Raw genomic sequence first — 16,262 nt, forward strand, 5'->3', positions numbered from 1 at the left:
TGGTATGCATATATTATGAAATGGTGTTGAATTGTATGATCAAATACTGTTTTTTAAACTTAGCGAATTCCCAAAATAAACCTTGTTTGGAGGCTGATTTGGAGGAGAAGTATTTGTACAGGAGAAGTATTTAAGACTGCTTCCCAAACCTGTTGTGCGTGTGGGTTAGACAGAGAATGCTGTCCTGAGGAGCAGGGGAACAATCCTCGCTCTTTCCCAAATTCACACAAACCTGTGTTAAAACCTTAAGGCCTGGTGCTGAGAAGTACTGATCTCATAGCTCTTAACTCGGTGGGTTTTGTGCTAGAATATGTACATACCTAGGAGAAACTGGGTCTAGATTTGGTGTATTTAGTGTTAAAAAGAACTTCACTTAATTTTTGGTTCTTGATTTCCCATTTGTGAACTGGAGGTAACACAACTTTCTTAGGAATTCAGATGATACAGAAAAATTCACAAAGAATTTCAGATTTGAATTCAGGTGTTAGGCATATTATTTGTTGCTGGCCCCATTTGTAGCTGAACTAAATGCACGCTCCACACACGTCCCTGCTCATTTGAGGCAGAATTATGACATGAAAGATGTTTTTAACAAATTTCAGTCTAGGGTCTGGCAATAGGATGTGTCAGGCAGCATTTAGTATTGATTGTTTCTGTCCTCTCTGCCCATAACCCGAGATGTATGTACCTGGTAGTACCTCTTCAGAAGAGGGGGAGAGAGAGAGGAGATGCTGTGCTTCCCTAGCCTGCTACTAAGAGAGTTGTCAGCTCTGGGGGACAGGCTGCTGTATTTATCACCAGCCTCATCTGTCTTGTGTCTCTGTGGTTGTAGTGCCTTTCTGAGAGGTGCTGCGCGCTTGGCTGCCAGATGCAGCCGCTGCACTGACCCTGTTCTCCTGGCCAGCACCTGCACGCCAAATTTTCAGTTCTCTGCTTTCAGCCATCCCCAGCCTGTTCTGCCTTTGCTCTGTCACTGCGTCTGACCAGCGTTAGGTAGCTCAGTTGCAGTCTACCTTGTCTTCTCTGCAGCTAGATGTTAAAGCAAACTTCTTCAGACTGTTGGGATAAAGCGTGCTGCATTTTCGGTTTCAATGGCAACACTAGATGTTTCGCTCTGGAATTTGGGTTACCAAATCTTCCCTAAACGGTGACTTTTCCTACACGTGGTCCACTGTTTGTACCAGAAGAAGCTTTAACAGTAGCATGTGCTCTGGACTGACCGGGGTGTCCAGACAGGACTGATAGGAAAACGAACACTTTCTGTGTCACATTTCAAGACAGAGCACTGCAGTCAGCCTTGGGCTGTGGCATGTCCTCAAGAGCTGGAGATCCAGTGGACCATGAAACCTGTCTTAGAAAGATGAGATGTGGCATTACATTTTATATAACACACTGCGCTCTGTAATTGGCTTTTTAATGCATTTATAGAAACATTGAAATACTTGCAGAGAGAATAGTATTGCTGTGGTGTTCAGGAGATGTTTATTTGGCATTTTTTTCAGTTCTTTGCCTAAAGCAACTGGGTTTTTGGAAGTCATATGTGAATATAAATGTACTTGGGACTATAGGTCTCCACTATGGGGAGAAAAGAGAGATGGGGCCAGGGAAGGCTAGGCGATAAAATTGAGAGGAGACTCATCTTTCCTTGCGGCAGGAACGCCTTTCCCTCTCAGACACATCGAATTGGTTTCTCATTGAGATGCTAAGGATGCTTTAATGAAGGCTGAGCGGTCCCTTCAACTCCAGGAGTCACTAAAGATGAACAGCTGCTGAAGTCTAATCTGCATCATCATTAATGCAGTTAACCAACAACTGTTTTAACAATTAGCTCTGTTACTAGCCTGGTTCATTAAAGTCCTTAAAAGTCTCTTTGCTTCAGTTTAATCCCTCAGGTTGCCACTGCTCGGAGGTGAATGTCCTTACATCCTAACATGGAGGTTGTTGTGGTAAATAACGATCCAGGCCTGCTGTAGCCACTCAACCTACTATTTCTGTCTGTAATGATTCAGGAGAGAAGTGCCTTTAGGTGCTGTCATAAGTAGTCCTCTAAATCCTGAAAATCAATGAGAAATGAAAGGAACTTAATTATAATTTGTACTGACAGCACTGCCTATTACTTAGGGTGCTAAGTATTGCCATTAAATGAGCGTGGATTGTTTGTGGAGGGAGGGGATAGGACTTGCTCTGATTTTCCCCTTCCCTTCCCTTCCCTTCCCTTCCCTTCCCTTCCCTTCCCTTCCCTTCCCTTCCCTTCCCTTCCCTTCCCTTCCCTTCCCTTCCCTTCCCTTCCCTTCCCTTCCCTTCCCTTCCCTTCCCTTCCCTTCCCTTCCCTTCCCTTCCCTTCCCCTCAGAAATTTGTCAAACATTTACTTTATGCTGAGGTTTTCCGTTCTGTGCATCCACCTGAGCTTAAACTGCGTAGGAAAAACTCATCAAAACCAGTTTGGCCATTTTAAAGAATGGGCTGAGAAAGCAGAATAGGAGACAGGAGACATGTATATTCCTTCGCCTGTGCTGTAATGTTCTGAATGACAGGTTTTGCTGTGAAAAGATCTTTCATCTTCTGTCTTGAAGCAGGAAATGGATTTGATGACAGGCCAGGGCTCCTATTAAGCAGAACTGATGGATCAAAGAGCATAGGTCAGAGAGCTGTGGGAGTGGGAAGAGGCTGGTACTGGAAAAAGCCACCCAGGGAAAGAAAGTTGGACAGGGAGGTCTGAGAAGTGAGAGACTATGGAGTCCAGGCTGAACAAGCAGGACGAGGTAGGCCAGGACTTGCTAGCAAGGAGAACAGGACCATCAAAGTGTTGGGAGTGGGAAGAAGCCAGGAAATGGGATAGGGACACATGGGAGGAGCTGGCTGGCTGGGAAGCCTCGGGCTTGGGGCTAACAGGTAGAGTAGCAGTATCCCATAAAGCACATTTCTGTTGAGAAGCCAGAGCAGGACCTGAGGTGTTTCCATCTTATCACCACATGTTGCCAGGAAGAAAGATGGCAAGACACCCTGCTTCCGCCTGCAGCTGATCCACGCTGCGCTAGCAGGTTGTCGTCTTCTCTGTTACTCCATTCAGTCAAATGACAGAGGGCTGTGAGGAGCAGAGGGCTTCGCATCTGCTGATGAACCTTGCAGGTGTCAGCACAGCATCACTTGGTGATAGGTACACATCTGGTTCCCTGTTGGTAGGAACCTAGGAAGCTCTGTCCTTTCCTCGAGATATTCAGTAGTCCCTTTATAACATCACATGAAGCACTCAGGGTTAGGAAGTGCTGAAATTAATGTTGCTTGCACATCCTATAACATTTTCTCTACCACGGACTTTTTTTCCAAAACAATTGTGCTTTGCTCAGTCAGAAAGATGAGCTGTGTGCATATAATGGACTTTTTCTCTGGTTTGCTGCAGAAGAACTAAAAACGTGTAAAAGTCAGCCATTTACTGGAAGAAGATGGCTCCAGTAGCCACAGGAACATGATCCGATGACCCTTCAGGTCAGCTGTGTTTCTGTCTTGTCTTGGACTGGTCATTTCTAGGTAAATTTCTCTAGGGCTGTCATTAACTGTTTTTCCTAATTCATTTGAGATGCCTGATTCTGGACCCTGGAAGATAATGGGTAAAAGCACTGCACGCTTATTGCAGAAACAGAAGTTCATGAGAAGCGTTTCTTAGGCATTACAAACCAAGTACCGCTCAAATCTGCAGATGCTGCTGAAATTTTGCCATCTGTGCCTTAGATCACCCTCCATGTAATTGTAATAATGCTTCTTCTAAAAGAAGCTTGTAGGAGATTTTGAAAATAAATTACCTTAATGTTTTGTGGTTGCAGTCAAGAATAAAGAACTGGATGAGGATGAAGGCTGGAGTAGTAAAAATGAGCTGAAAGATTTCAGTGAAGTACAGTGTCGTGTACCCAGCATCTACTGCAAACGTCTCCTGTGAACATGGAGCTCATCAACTGGAAAGTGCAGAGGAAGAAAGGTCTGGAAGCACTGCAAGATCTTGTGATAATTGAGGCAGCACTTTCATGATCTTAAAAGGTCTCAGTAGTTATCCCAGAAGCACTAATGCCATTGGGCTTTTGGGAGATTTCATCTGGAGAGTTGTATACACTGCAGCTTTTCCTGTGTAGCAGAAAGGTGAGAGCAAACTGCAGAAAGCGTGTAATGAGCCTGAAAACGTGGTCAAACGAATGGGTGGCCACTTTTATAAGGGGAAGAAGAATGTGTGGCTTATTTAGCCTTGCAGAATGAAGGGGGAGGGGATGAGTAGGACAGCAGTTTGTAAATATACCTGAAGGGTTAACAAGACGGAAGCTAGCTGAGGTGAGGTACGGTTTGCAGCGCAACAGCGAATAGGTTTGAAATGAATGGGAGTAAATTTAGGTTGAAAATTAAAGAGTTTGTAAGTATCAGAGTAGCGTGAGTCTGGGACAGTGTCCCAAAAGACAGAGTGGAAGGAAGATGCCTTTGGGCTAGAGATGAAGTTGGATCCTTCCAGGCCCTGGCACAGGCTGCCCAGAGGAGCTGTGGACGCCCCATCCCTGGAGGTGCTCAAGGCCAGGCTGGATGGGGCTTTGGGCAACCTGGGCTGGTGGGAGGTGTCCCTGCCCATGGCAGGGGGCTGGAACTGGGTGGTCTTCAAGGTCCCTTCCCACCCGAACCATTCTGTGATCCAGCAGAAGACCTTCTTTGTGTCTTTAACATCCCTGGCCAGATTCAATTCCAGTTAAATGTGTACATATGTGACGAGCCAAACTAACACAGTGGGATCAGTGTTAATTCTGATGTCTCCTCTCTTCTGGAAGCTCCTCTTGCACCATTGCATTTGTGCGTACAGTCGAATTAGAGCAGATGTAGCACGCACGTTTGGACACTGTGCTTGTAACGTGTGTCGGTGGTTGACCTTTTCCTTCTCTCGAGTGAAATCAAGTCATTAGGAATTAGCTGCAAATATTCTGTCCCTGTGCTTCAGAGCTTGAGCTGCGTTAATCGTAGCACGCCTTGGGGAGCCAGATTACCAGTGTATCAGTCCTTGAGAGTCAGGGAGCAGATGAGGAGATCCCTTTCAGATGGCTGGTTTTTAACATGCTGTCAGAGAAGTCTGCTGTGTGCCTGAGCATGGAACAGCTAGGTGTGTGTGGACAGAAGGGGATGCACGTGCTCTGTGTTGATACTTCCAAGGTGCAGGGAAGCTCCGGGTTGTCTGTTTGCCCTGGCTTATGCAGCATATTTGCATGGAAAACTGTCAGTTGTGTCCAGGCTGAGGGAAGAAATACATCACTGGAGTGGGAACATGGCCATTCTCAGCCTTTGGATGGGCTCCACTTCATGTCTGTCATATGCAATACACATTTGTGAGGAAAATGTGTCACTGCTGATGTGATGTGCCATGTCATAAAAGCTCTGGTGACATTTTGTGACCTCTTAATGTCTAACAGAAGAGGTTTGCAACATACAAATGCCATCTGCCATGGCAAGCCAACTTCTCGGTTCTCTGATCACATATGCCTCTTATGAAATGCTGCATCACCTCAAAAAAAAAGAGCATATTAATGGAGGAAGCTTGTCATTTCACTCATTCCCAGATTCTTTACATAATTAATCTATTAACTTTATTTTTTTGCTTATGAAGAACCCTGAGGGGTGGAAGTTGCAGCAAATCCATGATAGCTTCAGGAGTCCCGTTTCATTAGAGCTGTATTTATTGTCTGATTTTTTGGTCCTGTGAATTGGAACCATTCTCCCCATGGTTTTAGTCTTTAGCAAATACTTACAGTGTTCACAAACGGACATGCGAAAAGCATGAGCTGTCTCAGGAACATACAGCAGGACTTCGGGGTGTGTGGTGAGGGGGTAGGTTGTAAAAAGAGGAGAGGTTTCTTTGTTAGCCTGTGTTTGTTCACTTAGTCCATTATGGGAACCGAGATGTGCTAATTATTTTAAATTGATTCAACTTGTGCCAATTTGTCATGCTGATAGCTTCAGATGTGGGATAAGGAGACCAAACTTTGGCTTCAATTTTTGCCGGGCTGACAGCTTATATAATTGTTCCGTTCTTGAATCAATAGTGGCAATTTTTGCAGGATGAAAAAGTAAGCACAGTGTTTTGTGCTTGGATGGGAGAGGAGAGCACTTTATTTACTTACCCTTTATGTCACATACTGCAGTTGTTGGGTGCTTTAGCATTTAGAGAGATGTGACAAACTTTGCAAAGTGACTTTTTTGCAGGAAGTTTGTACATGTTAACACTCTACATAGACAACACACTTGGATTAATTTACAAGTAACAATGAGCAAAAGCTATTTCAGATGGTGCCAACATAGAAAATTGCATTTCTGCAGACTGTGGTGAGAGGCAACAGATTCTGCCTCCTGTCATAAACAGTGCTTTTGTGCGTTTTCCAAGAACTGTGGAAGCATTGTCTAGCCCTCACAGCCACCAGTGAAGAAGTTAGGTCTGTTTTTATCACTCTGTTACAGGCAGAGAAGGAGATACACTCAAAAATGAAGTGACAAGACCAGCAAATCCGTGAAAGCAGCAGAACGAGATACCAGAAGCCCTGGCTTGCAAGCCTGTCCCGTTACGTCATGCCAAAGTGCCCTGGGCCAACCCCATTCTTTCAGCTGTATTTGTACCTGGTGTCAGTGATACAGCAGGCTCCCGTACCGATGCTGACACTGATTGTTAGACAGAAACATGCCCTTTCCCTGACGCAACCTGTCCTTAGGCTCCCTGATAGTAAAAAGACAACTTTTTCTTTCTTCATTAGGGTACTGAGAGATGATACTAGATGTGTGTAGGTGCCACGGGAAGGATAAGTTAAAAAAAAAAATCACACAGGGCCAAGAGAAATCCCGAGGTGTGAGCACAGCATTTGCAGACACGTAGCTGTGTCCGGCATTTGTAAGGACAAGTCATTCCACTGTGCCGCTCCCCTCGCAGCAGACCATATGGTGAGGTCCTACTGCACGTGTACTTCCCTAAGGTTCCTGCTCACAGATGGAGCAACGAAACCGAAAGGCCTGCTGTGCACGAGTTCAGTAGGGTGTTTTTTTTTTGTAACTGCATTGCCATGCAACCGTTTCAGTTGCCTTTGTTTGACCTGTTTTTCTAGCTCCTGATGAGGTCTGTAAAACAAGCTTATTCTCAGTTGCCACTCATACAACTGTTAGCTTACTATTCTTAATTTCAAGAAATTAATACGGGGGTGAGGAGGGATATGCTTTTGCTACTCCACAGTAATGACTAGTCTGCGTGCTTTGGCCGTACAGCAGAAGGAGAAGCCATCTTTTTGCAGTAATTCCAAGGTGAAAATAGTTAAACTAGCAGTTACTGCAGAGTAGTTGGTGCAATGTAAAACTACACCCTGCTTCATTGTGAAATTGAATTGTTCGTGTGGCCTGGGAGATAGCGATGTGAGTACCTGGAGCAGATGATATTTGAACTCCTTGGAGTGTAATGTGAAGCTTTTTATCACAGTGCAGCCGTAGATGACATTTTAAATGTCTAGCAAGAACGGGCGTGAGATTAGGAAATGTCTCAATAGTGGTACTGTAACACATCTGGGCAAGAAGCTGTACCCCAGTCTGGGTATCACTGGGTGACATCAAAGTGCTTGTTGCTTTCTTGTCTGCTTAAGTAATAACCAGGTACACTGTGTGTGGGAAGAGATTGTCAGAGTGAGAAAAGCTATTTAGCATTGAGCAAAGAAAACAGTGAAGCACCCGTGTTTAAAACGCTGCACAAAGAGCTGGGCTTGTTGCTTTTCTCCTGATGCTTAGCAACTTTTTTCATTTTAGGAACTTTCCGCTGTACTTTCTGTGAGACTGAAGTGGAAGAAGATGAGTCGGCAATGCCCAAAAAGGATGCAAGGACACTCGTGGCAAGATTTAATGAGCAGATCGAGCCCATCTACGCGCTGCTTCGTGAGACAGAAGATGTTAACTTAGCCTATGAAATCCTTGAACCAGAACCCACAGAGATTCCTGCCTTGAAGCAGAGGTGGGAATGGGCCCTGGTTTCTCTGACTGCAGTGCTTCCTCATACCATGTTCCTCTGCTCCGTGAGGTTTTCCCAAACCTTCTGCAACCTCTGGCTGCATTAGGATCTTACTTGTTCTGCACCAAGGGTGCAAATGAGTGACAAATTCACCAAGGAATGTGTGGTTTATAAGGAGATAAAGGGCCACAACCACTTTTTTACTAAACCAGGCAGATTACTATTCTTCTGGTCAGTAATCTGCATGCAGTTTTCTTTGGTGTGGTACATGAATCACCTGCTGCTTCCTTTGCTAGTATATATTCCAACCCCTTGCCCCAGTATTTAAGAAATGCAAACTGCAGCCATTTTGCAAAGCTCCACAGGTGCATCTAGTCTCCAGAATGTATTTTGACCACCACCTTGCTGCTTCACTCTCATCTTTCTCTCAAACCCTTGTCTTTTGTTTATTCCTTTTGCTTCCACACAGCTTTTGAAAGTAAGCTAACTGTATTCTACACTTCGTGTTTCAAATCCATATATAACAAAACTTCTTTTTCTGATTTTCTTCTACTTGTTACACAACTCTTTTTTGGGGGGAGTCCACGTTATAGTCAGAAAATCTTTAAAATGTTCCTGCCCATGGGAAATGACACTTTCTTTCAGAACATTCCTAGCTGTACAAAAACAGATGATGTTTAAATAATGCAGAAAGATGTGGGGAGCTGTCAGTTTTGTCAGCTATGGTGAAATGTGATGCACTTCTCTCTGTTTTAAAAAAATAATTAAACACACAAGAAAAAAATCTGTACCACGAGGAGGATGGGAGAAGCATTCCCACAATTCCTTGGGGTGCTTGGCTTTTGTTAATGGGAGAGCAAGCAGGATACTTTTTCTTTTTTTTTTTTTTACTTTCAGGCTAACCTTGAGAGAGAATGTTCATCATATATAGTAATGCTGGACAGTTTCTAATTAATATAATAAAAAATTACTTGTCTCTTTCTAGCCAAGAATATAGCTGATTTTGCTCATCATTCTGATAGAAAAACAGAAGCAATATAGGGAGGGGAAGAGATTTTTCCAAGGTCATTCAACATGTCTTTGTTGATATGGGGAGGCTTTGAAGCCTTTATTCCCAAGCTGAATCACTAAATTTTGCTTTAAAAACCTAGTTCTGTAGTTTGTGTAGTAGAACCAGGATAACCCCACCAAAAAGAGGGTCATTTCTCAGTCTTCCCATGGCTACCTTATCTCAGCGCACAGGAAATTAGCACAGCAGAAGCCTGGTGCAGTCCCATGATTAAATAGCAGCACCCACTTAGTTGACTCTTAAATACTTAAAAAACATTGTAAATGATTAATTACTCTGAGCAGGGAATGACAAAATAAATAGGCATTTTTAAATCCTTACTTGAGCACAACTTGCTTCAGCACATACAATGATTTAATTATTTATTAACTCTTATTAATTCAAAGCAGCTAATTGCATGAAAGTGCTGCTGTGAGATTTTTTTTAAAAAGTGCCAAACCCTGGGTTATTTATTCTCTCCATTTTATGGAGCCTTGAGTTTCTGAAATCATTGACGAAACTGGCGTTTGATGCTCCTGAAACAAACAGAAAAGGTCACAAAGTGCCTGCATCTTCTTTTTTTCAGAGACACAGGCAACTCGTGTTTCCAGGAGGGTGGTAGCTCTAACCAGCTGCACTGACAACGTGTAGTTGGCATTCACCTGACAATGGGAAACTGGTCACATCTTCATTTATACTTTTCTAGGAGACAGTTAATTTTCTTAACCTTGGCAGAGCATTAGTTAGCACCAGAGGTTTCAAAATATACATGCTTTACCATGGTATCCTAAAACAGATGAATTTTACTATCTCCTTCATTTTCTTATGTCAGAATAACATGATGTTATATAACGTAAATCTTGCAGAATTCATTTTTGTGGTTATGCTATCAAGGACCATGGGTTGTTTCCTATGAAGCTGAAGCTCTTAAGAGCAGCTAAATGAAGAAGTGCTTTATTTCAAACACAGCACAGAAAGGAGTTATCCCCATTTTACAAGACCTTTTATTAATAGCCTGGACAGGATTGAGATGAAGATTTCAAGTTGTTTTCCCATTGCACAGTGTGGTTTCTGTGGGCCATACCTCAGCTATGTCAAGGATTATTTATGTCACCTTTGAAGGCAGCTTAACCACTTAGTAAGCAATTTCCATCAGGGTAAAACAACAGAGCAAATGTAGCCAGATCTGGGCCCCTGAACTGCCACTGTCTGCGCAGGGTGGCCATGCGATGCCTAGAACTAGGAGAAAAATGCATCTTGGATCTAAGAGACAGAAATTACTGGAAGAGTGCACTCCCTCCATCTGTTCTCTGCTGCCTGTATGGCAGCTTGCACGTCTGGCCCTTTGCTGGTGCCTGATCTAGGGTGTTCAGCCTCATCCTTTGGAACAGGTGTGCTGAATAGCAAGGTCTCTTCTTGCAGTAAGGGATGTTCCGCTGGTCACGCAGTCTTGAGGTCATCCACTCCTAGCAGTACGGTGAAGATGCAGTTGCACAAACAGCGCAGTAAGTTGAGACATGTTTACAAAGCTCACTGGGGTCAGAGAGGAGATAAAAGCTGTCTAGATTATTCCATGCAAGTGTGACACATTGCAGTAGATGGTTTAAAGTAATTCATATTGTAGGTGTCTCTTACAGCTGTTACCTTCATCTTTGAATTGCTCCTGACGTTATGGAATAAGTGTTTTGCTACTAAATGATACTGCGTAGGAAAAAAGTCCATTTCAAATACACTTACGGGGACCTCTGTGCAAAAGTATTAGGCAGCTCCTGGCACTACTGAGTATTTAGCTGTCACGCTGCAGTCATGGAGAGGCAGAGGCTGGGGGAGAGTTGCATTGTGTATCTTGTGAGGAAAGTGGATTACATAAAATTGTCAGGGAAACGCTAGTTACAGATTTCTATTGTGTGGGAAGCAGAGCGGTGCTTTTCACAGAACACATGCCTGTCTTGGAAAACTGAAAGGTACCAACACTTGAAATAACGCACTGGGAAGAAGGTCTCTGTGTGGTTCCTTAGGTTATATAAGCAATACATGGGCACAGGTCTTTCCTTCAGCCCAGAAAATCAAGGCTGCTGGGAAGCTTTCCTGGTGGGGCTGGCTGTGGGAGAGAACCAGCTAGTGTGTGGACACATGCTAACACAAATATTGTGAAGTATTTTGTGAAGAGATCCCAGCAAACACACTATTAGGAGGTTGTGAGTAGCCCTGAATCCAAACAGAGGCTGAACACACCGGTATTTTGTTTATGGGGAAGAAGGATGATCACCTGTCTCTGTATTTCCCCCTCATGGTTTACACCTAAAAACTGGGCACACTTAACTCACCAAGCAGTGGTTAAATCCATGCTGAATTAAAAAATTGCATATTGCTCAGGTCTCCAACTGCAACCTTATTTTCAGCTTCTCCATTGGAGGAAAGGTTGTTGGGCAGATAGCAGCAATTGAACGGTGTGTGCTCACAACTTCTGTCAGCTCAGCTGATAGCAGCTGGCAGCAGAACGAGGACACTGCTGGAATCCTTCATTGATTTCCTCTGGACAAAAGGAGGGATCCAGGCAGGGCTGTTACCCATGAAAAGCCTTAGCAGCCTCAGCCATTGGCAGTCAGATGACTGAAACTGTATGGTATCTGATAGGGGTAAAACAAAATGCAATTTTGGAGTAGAGGAACAGTCACCTTTGGCTTTCCCCACCTGGAGGGCAGAGTTTCCATTCTGCTGCTTTTCCTGATCAATACATACGTAGCCAGAGAGTGTTTTCAGCTCATTGCCATCAGCATGCAGAAAATATTCCACCTGATGTCCTCTTTCCATCAGATCCAGGCAGATCTGTTTCCTCTCTTCGTCAGGCTCCTCAGTTAGAAGGGAGCCTGGAGGAAAATGTGCTGGCAGCAGCTCCTCTCAGAAAACAAAGGAGTGCTAGACTTTGACTGTCCTACCCTATGCATCAGTTATCACCTTTCTCTCTCTGGCTTTCCTGCTGTGAAGACAGCTCTGTCTTCTCTCTTCCCGCTCCCCATCGCCACACAGCCCTTTGCCCAGCCCCAGTCCTCTGTTTTGAAGGTATCCTCTCAGCTTCCTCCTCTGCTTTGAAGGTGTCCTCTCAGCTTTCTCTTCTGCCTGTATCTCCCACTCCTCCCAAGGCTGTCTCTGAGGATAGTGCAGATCTCCTGTGTAACGCAGGAGATGTGACTTTCCAAGGGCATTGCAATTCACAATTCAAGCAAGAGTTTGAATGAATTGCATTTTTCATGGAAAATTAACTCCTTCATGAGCCCTGAGACTAGTGGTTCACAGATCTGAGCATGCTGGGTCTCTGAGCCAATTATCTGACTTTAAATTTTAGTACTGGAATTGATACAGTATGGTGTTGATGCAGAAAAGCAAAAAAGAGACCAGATACCAAGCACCAGATGATTGTTTGACTGGGTTTTGCTGCTGTGACTTTTATTTCAGGGTATTCTGTAATGGTATGATTGTTTTTAGATACATGTATCAGCAGCCTTATTGTTACCTCTTCTTTTCAGCATCTGTTGTGGAAGTTGCCATGACCTCATGTAGGGTTTCTCATTAGAGGTGCCAAGGTCCCAAAATCAGCGAGCTGGTGTAGGAATTCCTGGCACCACCATGAAAACGGCAGTTCTTTCTGCAGATCGTGGGAGATAATCTAGTGTAAGTGTTACAATGCTGGCCAAGAAAGGGCTCGTTCTGAGTGCCGTTTTTCTCTCTTTGACTTTTACATAGCAAAGAACGTACAGCTGGTACTGGTTCAGGGACAGCTGGCCTTACAAGCGGACACCATCGGGAAGCATGGACGACAAAAGGACCATCGTACGAGGACCTGTATACCCAGAACGTTGTCATCAGCATGGAGGACCAGGAGGATATTAACCGGTCTGCGAGTGAAGGGAAGCCAGCCAGAGAGAGGCCAATTTGGCTCCGGGAGAGCACGGTGCAGGGGGCTTATGACCCTGATGAAATGAAAGACGGTAAGGAAATTCACAGAGCACAAGTGCTGCTCTGCTTGTGTGATGCTCTTGGAGTGCTGTGAAAAATAGGTTCCCTCGTGTGTGTACAGCTGTTGCTCCCAGCACTCCAGATTTTGTCTGCTCCCCTCTGCTGTGCAAAGCACCTGTGTGTAGGTAGATATAAAAAATGCCAATTTATTAGATCCAGGATTGAAATGTAGGTCAGCAAAGCTGAGTTGCCCACAGAATTGTATGTGCTTCTAAAATGTTATTTATCTGTTACCTCTTCCTGTACCCTTAGTAATAGATGTTCTTCTACCTTGAGAGTTTATTGCTTTTCGATGAGGTCTTTCATCTAGAAAGCTGAACCCCAATAGGACACTGCAGGAAAATAGCATTTATTAACATTTGGTGACTCTGAAGCCTACAAAATCTACCAGCAGTGGTTTTGTGCTCCCAGTATCCTTCTTGTCAGTTATTTTTCAAAATGTTTCATGTGAAAAATATGTCAGAAAGAAAGCTTCTGGAAGCACAGGAGGAATGTCTGCCACAGGTGAGTCCTTACTGCTTTCTATCTGTTTTTAGTTTTCTTTGCCTTTATTTTCATTCATGTCGAGGTCAGGTTGTTGGTTGACCATAGTCAAGATCTTGTAGTGACTAGAAGAAACGTTCTGCATTGCTAAGTTTGCTACTTAAGCATACACACTAAAAATGGGAAATAGAGACCTTTTATCATTGGTGTGTTAGTGAATCAATAGATAAAATCTTCCAAGTCACTTGAGGATTATAGAATGACACTGTTGGTGTCCTAGGGAGAGAAGACGGCAAAAGGGAATCATGTGTAAGCACGAAGCCCTGAAATCGTTCCTTTCCCAGTACCCAGAGAGGAGTGGAGTACTCTAGGTATAGTGAAAATAAAGAAAACAGATGTGAAAAAATGGCCAAAAGATACCTGATTATGTTGCTTGCATGTAGCATTTTCAAAACAAATGGATCGTAAAACATTTTCCAAATAGATTACACAAAGTGAGGTGATTGAAGGAACCTCCTCCTGCATTTTGTAGCAGATGTTGCTACTCAGGAGCCATGTTGAATTCTCACCCTGTTTTTCTGCTAGACATTCAGTCCACGTCTTCTTTTAAATTGGTTCCTTGAGATGACTTTTGGTGTACGCAGCATAAATGTTTCTCAGATGCTGCTGAAGGATGTTGAGGGGGAGTATATGTCCTTGGAGCACAAAGGCATCACTGCATAACCTCCAGCACTGCTGGAGATCGAAGAGGGAGCTTGTGGAAATAGCCTGAAGTTGTTGTTGGAACACATTTCTGTGACTATTGGACGATATAAAGAGGAAGGAAGAAAACTTGGGACCGTTGACAGTAAGCATTCACTGCATGGATCTGCCAGGAACAGTTCTCAAGAGCAGGAGACAGCCCTGCTATTGAGCCACAAAGTTCAGACTTTGTGGAGCTGCCCTGGGCTGCTGTTGCTTCACAGCTCTCCACACGATGAACTGTGATACTGCTTGACAGAGATGGTCTCCAGTAGCCTCCTGTGCTCTGCAGTCACAAGCAACGAGCTGAGCACCAGGCTGCCAACACAATGCTTTTGTTCTTCCTTTCTTTCAAGAATTTTGCCAGTGTATTAAAGGTAGTAGTTGCAGCCACCACCTGTTACTACAGCTTCATTTACAATAAAAACATGAGTCCCGTATAGTTAGGGATGGGTCTTTAGGCCTTAATTATACCACAGGAAAGACTCCCCTGGCTTTTTGTGCTAAATGCAGAACTTACTTTAGTTTACCTGTTTGTCAGCGTTTCTTCGTCTCAAGCAGGAACAAGTAGCTAGTGCATTTTTGATCCTGGAGGGAAATGCTTGGATGTCAAATGCCTGGATATGGTGCTCAAACGATGAAAGCCCAGGGATTGGAAAAGAAGTCAAGTGGTGTTAATGTAAAGCCATCCACCTCAGTTCCAGCAGTTGTTTGTATGCAGCCTGTTTCGGTGCAAGACAGCAAGTTTTCCATGGGGAATCTGTTGTACTTTTTAGGCCTTTTTTTTTTTCTACTTTTCTTTCTTTTTTTCTTCATACAGCCTGTAGGTTTATTGATGCTGGGTGGACTCACAGTACTCTCAGCAAAAGTGGCATTGAGAGAAGTTTTCTTCAGAATGCCACTTTTTGAACAATAGTTTTATCTTTTGAGTCTGTAAGCTGCAGACACCCTGCCTACCTGGACCACAACAAACCCTCTCAGCTATTGTGTAGCCAGGTTTACTGAAACAAGAACAGAGACCTTGCATCTGCCGGCTAGGAAAATGCAGTCCCCTTCAAATAAGAGAACAAAGTAGGGAGCCAGAGAGACTGGCCTCGCCGTTGTGGCTGGGCTGTATTTCGGGTTGGAGAGTAGCGGCAGCTGTTTTAACACAGCCCTGCACGCTGTGCTGCACAGCGTGGCTGCAGGCTGTGAGCTTTATCAGCTTTGCAGGAGAGATCCTGCTCGTCACACCATGATCCTCTAATGAACTTTTCCCCTGCAACCCCAAGCTTACCAGGCTCTGCTGCTCTGAGCGTGGTTTTATAACACACAGTTTCTGCCTGGATCCATCTGCTTCTCCGTCTTAATCAGTATAGATGGGGAGCTCAGCAGGGCAGGGCCAGGTTTTGGCTCTCTGTTTGTGGTCCCTGCTGGGAGCTCCCCGTGGTCTTTGCCGTCAATACGAGTCCTCCAGGCTGTGGTCATACCACCTAGAAGCAGAGACAAAAAGACAACAGGCTGTGCTTGTTCACATGTGAAACAGCGCTTGGGGGGGGGTTGCTGGATCTCTGACAAGCTTCATCAATAGGTGTGTAGTTTGGGTATGTGGAAGACCACATTTAGATCCTAACGACTGCGTTCTGCTCCATAGTGTGGAGACTGCTTCAGTCCAACCGAGGGGCACCTGAGTTTGACACCTCTGGGGAGTGTTTTCCAGGTGCCTGTCCCTCATGCACTTGTCTTCTCTTGTGATGAGCTCCTGATGTGTTCCCAGCTGGGAGCTGCTGTGACTGGAGCTCCCATCTCCTAGGAAATGTCGGTACTTGCTCTGCCGTTAAGAGAAACACTTCACTCTGTCTTTTAAGGGAGAAGAGGAGCTGGCACAGAGAAGGCTTCTGACTTGGCCAAAGGTGCACGGTGGCAGCAATTACTTCAGATCCAGAGAGCCTTCAGGGCCAGCACCCCAATCACTGTGAGGAAACTCTCATTCCCTTCTG

General features: G+C 44.4%; 1 protein-coding gene across 1 annotated transcript in view; it reads left to right on the top strand.

Annotated features, from left to right (window-relative positions):
* The window catches only part of GTF2E1 (general transcription factor IIE subunit 1), a 55,224-nt gene that overhangs the window by 37,209 nt on the left and 1,753 nt on the right, over nucleotides 1–16,262 (top strand). Inside the window, exons 3-4 of the mRNA XM_083849796.1 lie at nucleotides 7,796–7,997; nucleotides 12,787–13,031. Of these exons, the coding sequence (XP_083705922.1) occupies nucleotides 7,796–7,997; nucleotides 12,787–13,031 (447 nt within the window). The remainder of the gene's footprint in view (nucleotides 1–7,795; nucleotides 7,998–12,786; nucleotides 13,032–16,262) is intronic.

Source organism: Anser anser, assembly GCF_964211835.1.
Source record: "Anser anser genome assembly, chromosome: 1".
Taxonomy (NCBI): Eukaryota; Metazoa; Chordata; class Aves; order Anseriformes; family Anatidae; genus Anser; species Anser anser.